The following is a 6,000-nucleotide window of genomic DNA, read 5'->3' as shown; positions in this document are numbered from 1 at the left end:
CATGGTGAGCTGAAAACTGGAGTCCAGAGGCTTCAGTCTTGATTGTGGCTGAAGGAGGTGAGTGCAAGAGATGCTCAGAGTTCAGTTCACAGAAAAACCCACATAGCAAGAGGGTTTTAGCAGGCTTTAATCGTCATGTATATGGCAGGTTCTGTGGTGCAGAATAGAGCTGAACTCTGAATAGGGGCTTTTCTTTACTATTCTGCTTTGTGCTAATGGAACTTCCAGATTTCCAGGGAAGCTTCAAACCCAGACCAGCAAGAAAACTCTGGGCTTTATTGTGAGATACATTTTGGAAATGCAGAATCATATTTATCTGGTCCTTACTTGTCACCTCAGAAATTAAGTGAATTACACCAAATGGACTTACTCTTTCAATAGCGTAACAAAAGATCAGGCTTGTGACTACTTAGCCCTTTAGTTAACTAACTAAATAAGGCTAGGGCAATAGAAAGTAAAAAGGTAAAACTTCTCACCAAGTGGCAATATTTTAGATTAATTCAGGACAGAGAGAAAAAGCAGCCTGTGCTACTCTCTACAGGAAATTTAGAAGAGAGAACTAAATGTTCTTTTTGTCAGACACTGCAAACAAAAGTTAACTACAACAAACCATTGATTTATGCAATCAAAATTGTTGCTGCACTCTGTGCAGAGCTATTAAGGAGAGAAAATACCAAGTTAGGAACAAGTAAAAACTCTCTGCAAACTCTTCCTTTCACTCCCACTTTCTGAGCATCAAATTATGGCTGTGGGAACTATTATATCTAGTATTTTTGGTCTATTTTGCTTTAAGATTTTTTTAACATTAAACAAGATTGCTTCTTGTTTTAAGAATGGGACCAGAATATCTGTAACCTCTATGGTGGAGAAAAGCACTGAAAATTCACTTCCCTGGCCCCAGCAGAACCTGGAGCAGTTTGTTCTATCCTGGCAACCAAGCCCAGGATCACGGAGATGCTGACAGAGAGGTTGTGTTGGTGCTGACCATAGAAAGGGTGTCAGGGGATGCTCCACCTTTAAAATTGGAAGCCCTGTGGGGAAAATGACATTGCATGTTTCTGTGTTACTAAAGGCCAGCACACAAACCACCTTCCTTTTCCTAAGCAAGAACCTTGTCTCAAGCACAGCAAGCAGGAACATCAGCAGCACCTACAGAGTTTGTTGGAAACACCACCCAGAGCGGGCCAGTGCGGTGTCTGGGATGGCACTCACAGGGATGTCCCTCAGCCACAAGAAGGGAAATCCAGCTGTGAATTCGGGCTTGCAGCTGGGCCACCCTTGAACTGCGCTTCCCACCTGGATCGGGGCTGCGAGGGGTGGCTGCCGTGTGCTGCGGCTTTAAGGCACTGCCCGGCAGCCCGGGTTTCTCCAGGCTGGAGCACCAGGCAGCGATCCTGTGCTCCACAGGGCTCGCAGCACTCGCTGCTCTCTGTTTAATAACATTTGGCTGCTGCTGAGGCGCTGCCCGGGCGGCTCCGAGCTCGCCCCTGCCCCATGGCAGCAGCGCCGCGCTCCCCTGCCCGAGGGGCGGCCAAGCCCTGCAAGAAACCGCGCACGGCCAAGCGGCAGGCGGGGATCTACAGCTACCAGGAGCCGCCCCACAGGTAAGGGATCTCCCCTCTCCTGCTTCAGCCGGCACTGCGGCGGCATCTTTTCACTTTCGTGCACACAGAGTGGGTGTCAGGCTGGAGAAGGCAGTCTGCTTTGAGTAAATAGTGTGGTAGCATGGAAATGAGCATAAGAAAAATCCTTCTCTGTATTTTAAGATGTATTTCAAACATTTAAAAAAATATATTTATTTTTATTTTTATTTTGTCAAAGTCATATTTCATAGTGAAACAAAAACCCTGTACATAAAGCAAAGTAACTCCAAAGAGTTCAGGGTATAGCATGGTAAGAAGTCTCTTATTCTTTTCCTGTATAATTATGAATTTCCCTCGAATGTCCCCTGAGACTGAAGGGACAGGACTGCAGACCAATGGATTAGTGGTCTGATGAAGTATGTCTCCCAAATATTATTCCATGGCATGGTTTAGGTTATGATTTTTTTCTAAGTGATTTAAAGGCTGTCTTTTCAGCAAAATTGCAGGGAACTTTCCCAACAAGTATATAGCAATACAGTTGGGAAACTTCCTGGCTAGTGATTGCTGCAGTACTTCAGATCCCTTTGTTATTCAGGGAGAAACAGTCACCACAGGTTTTTAGACCTAAGCCTCTGTAAGAATGAATATTGCTGCTGTTTCATAGACCAACAGGGAATTGCAAGAGCGGTAGCTTAGCGAATGCAATGACAGCATCAGAAAAGATGATTTCATAATCATCCACAGAAATCTGCATCAAAGCACATGAATCTTTTCACAGGGACAAGTAATTCTTGGAATGTGGGGTCCCACACCCCTGTGCCCCTCAGCAGGGAATAGGATTGAACAGTGACCACGGCTGAATCAGCTGCTCCCCTCATTCTAACAATAAAATGTTTTATCATGATTGAAATGAAAATAATAAGTATGAATAATAAATGAATGTTGTCTGCTCTTTCTGGAAATGTTTAGACAATACTTTGTTGCAGAAAAATACACAGAGAGTCTTGCTAGCATGATGTACGAGCTGCACAGCTGGAAATGCTTGGAGAGAGAGACTGGGATTCATGGTCAGGAGTGGGGATAATTTATAACTGACCAGCAAGTGGTGGGGAGGGAAAGAGTTATGTCCTGGAGATGGAGTAACCATCCAAATTATTAATCAACTTTAAAACAATAAGGTCATGTGAGTTCCCTAGCTCCCTGTTCTTAAAGTGCTCCAATAGGTTGGATCCTGTGCAGAGCAATGCTTCGCTGGGAATCGCAACAGCAATAACTTGTCTCCCTCTCCTCTCGTGGGCTGTGTGCTGGCTGCCAGCAACTCGGATGATGACACTGCTGAAGAGAAGGCTGAGAGCCACGACCCAGAGCAGATCTTCCAGAACATCCAGTACCAGAAGGAGATCATGTCCAACATCCGCTGCCGGCCGTGGCCGATGAGGCAGAAGCTGAGGGCGCTCAGGTAAAGCTGCCTGTGCAGAGCTTTTCAGCTCGCTGACTGTGACAGTGCTTCCAGCCTAGGATGGAAGGGTTTGAGCACAGGAAGGATTTAGAGCTGCTAGGAAAGTGTTCCATGAGGAGGTTTTGGGAGGAGTTGAGGGCTGGCTGAAGGCAGCAGCCTCTGGGTGGACAGTCTGTAAGTGAAGTTGTCTCTGGTGCATTGCCTGTGGCTCCCTTTAGAGAGCCACAGCACAAAAGAGAGCAAGAAATCATGCTTTGGCTGTTAACTACTAAAAGAGGCTGTCAGCTATTCAGTGGTCTAAAGGAAGACTGTTGGTAATGCTCCATAAGATCTTTTTAAGTTAAATTGTTTCACTGTGTCCCAAAAAGGAGAACCAGCCTGCCTTTTTAAGGTAATTACATGGTATGAGAAGAGAAGCTGGTCATATCTTCAGGCAACATACTGTAAATGCAGTAAATACTGGACACCTGTAAGTTTAAAAAGAGTGGTCGGTGTAGTAAAAACATGTTTCACAGTTCAGGATTTCAATTATTAGAATTCCAGATTTCCAATGAAAGAGCATGTGAGTAAATCTTTGGGCCACCTGTCTAAACTGTGTCAGGTCTTTCACCTCAGGATCTAGAGTGTGTGTGATACTAGTTTGTTTTTTTTTTTTTTCTCTTTTCACCTGGCATTTTCTCTCAAACCCCTGTATGGTTCTCGGATGGCAATGCAGCCATGAGGAATCCCTACCCTACCAAGAGCCCTTGTGCAATCTGGGAAGCAAAGAGAGTTTTTTCTCTCTTAAGCAGAGTCTGTGACTTCCTGCTTTCCCATTCCATTTGATCAGATCTTGGTGGTCCCAGTTCACCTTCTGCTGAGGTTAAAGGCTGTGTATGACCAGATGAACATGCACCTCTTTGCATCTCATAACACACTACTCCATACCTGCAGAAGAGGTGTCAGTACCCACAGGAGATTACCAGACTGTAAAGGGGATCTTGCTATTTTACTCATTTGGGTTCTACCATTAAAAAAAGAAACAAAATGACAGAGAAATAAATTACAGGGACAGAAAACTCTCCCTGCAGTCTTGAATGGCAAGTTCTCTCAGAAAAAAGTCTGAGTGGTTTTAAAGTATCAGTAAAAACCTCAACAGTCAGAGAAATAAGGCATTGCCTGGATTAGGGGCTGATGGTGGCACAGCCCATGGCTGTATTTCAGAGCATTTGACCCCTCTGGTAGTTGCTGTTTGTGCAGAATAAGGGATGTGAGCAATGGGGTCAGTGCAGAGGCTGAACCTCTTCCCTCTTGCACAGGCAGGCGAAGGAGATCGTGCTCAAGTACGAAGGGAGGCTCACGAGAACCAGAGGCTACCAGGCTGCTGGGGCAGAGGTACAGCTGCTTTGTCTTAAACCCCTCAAATTCCTTGTTTCCAACAATTTGCAGTTCTGATTCAGAGAAGTGTGTGTTTGCTGTGCAATCCTAATACTTCAACTCAGGACTGCAGAGGGAGAAAATAGCAGTTAAAAGCTTCTTTATTCTTTTTTTTCCTTTCTTTCTTTTTTCTGTTGTAATTTTAGTAATTACATTTTTGCAGACTAATTTCATGTGTTGAGTGATGAATATCCTTCTGTTAATGCAGTATAAGCTTTCTTTTCAGACAGCCTACAAATATTGATGCCTGCTAGAGGGGGTGATGGGAATGGGATAACAAACACGATGCAATATCCTCTGAAGAGCTATTTCAACAAACTGGGGCCACAGTTCAATATCTTGGTATGAAAAATGTGTCTAGCTTTTAGTTTGGAAGACAATCCTACAATAGCTCACATTAAATACATTATTAAAGAAAGGGTTTTGCTTGCATAATACTCAGAGAATTTGAATCAAATCTTAGCAAATCTATTTACACCACTGAAAATAGACACTGGCCTGGGTTTCTGGAAATTTATAATAAGCAGGAAATTATATTTAATAAGCAACCAAGAGAAGACTTCTTTAGTCATCTAAGCAGTCAAGATTTTTTTTGTCATCATAACAAGTAGACTTTTAATTACTAATTCAACCTCATTCAGAAAGGCAGGGTTAGGCCAATAGAACACCATGCATTTTATTTATGTGAACAAGTGAAGAGCTGCACATGTATCTGGTGCTTGGAAATGCTGGCCCCCAGAAGCAATGTACACTTTCCAATGTAGGAAGAGTAAGTTTTCCTGGTTCTGCCATTGCATTTGTGGCAAATGCAGTGGAAGTAAAAATGCTGTTAAAATAAACCATTTTTTGTCCTTGATATGAGTGGAACTAGGACTTGAGCTAGAAAGAAAGGTGCTAAATCAGAGTGTTAGTAAATCAGAGATTGGCTGAGTGCCTGTATATATAATTCTTCCTATACAAAACCAAAAGCTTTTATCTTAGAGCTCACAGTGAGTGAAAGTTTGTGTCTAATCTAATTGCCTCTATTGTATTTGCTTGAAGACATTCAGCACAGGGATGTAATTCAGCAGTTAATTAGTACCAGTCATTATGTGTAGGGGATCTGTATTCTTTTATCCTAGCACAAATTAGGGACTATAGCCTTTACACTAGGGCTAAATTCAGCAGCAGCAATAGAATGAGCTGCCTTTTTTTAGTGTGGGTTTTTTTTACTTGTTTAAGTGGAAGAGATTTTTTCCCCACATATTTTTTTTTAGAAAACAGCATGGTGACCAAGGAGACAAAAATTGTAGCACAGCAAAACAAGCAGTACATCATCAAAGTTAAGAACTCGGTAGTTGAACATGTGCTGAGAACAAAATGTAGCTACTAGTTGTATAAGTATTTACATAAGTTTTTTAAATTTGCAAAATACATAGTGTTCACAATTGGATAATCCACTCAAAGTATTACTTATGAAAATGAAAGTTAATATACATTTTTACTATCTTGAAAGCTATTTTCTTTTTTAATTTCAATTATTTTACACTTTCTTTGTAGTTG

The 6,000-nt window shown here is 42.4% G+C and overlaps 1 protein-coding gene across 2 annotated transcripts in view; it reads left to right on the top strand.

The window, feature by feature from the left end:
• Positions 1–854: 854 nt before the first annotated feature.
• Positions 855–6,000, top strand: part of TMC3 (transmembrane channel like 3) — a 22,934-nt gene continuing 17,788 nt past the window's right edge. For both annotated transcript variants that reach the window (XM_063412128.1, XM_063412126.1), the window contains exons 1-3: positions 855–1,604; positions 2,899–3,042; positions 4,341–4,416. In XM_063412128.1, the coding sequence (XP_063268198.1) occupies positions 1,495–1,604; positions 2,899–3,042; positions 4,341–4,416 (330 nt within the window). In that variant the 5' untranslated portion in view covers positions 855–1,494. The remainder of the gene's footprint in view (positions 1,605–2,898; positions 3,043–4,340; positions 4,417–6,000) is intronic.

Source organism: Prinia subflava, chromosome 15, assembly GCF_021018805.1.
Source record: "Prinia subflava isolate CZ2003 ecotype Zambia chromosome 15, Cam_Psub_1.2, whole genome shotgun sequence".
Lineage (NCBI taxonomy): Eukaryota > Metazoa > Chordata > Aves > Passeriformes > Cisticolidae > Prinia > Prinia subflava.
Note: the sequence above shows the minus strand (reverse complement) of the source record. Positions and strands in the feature narration are given on the sequence as shown.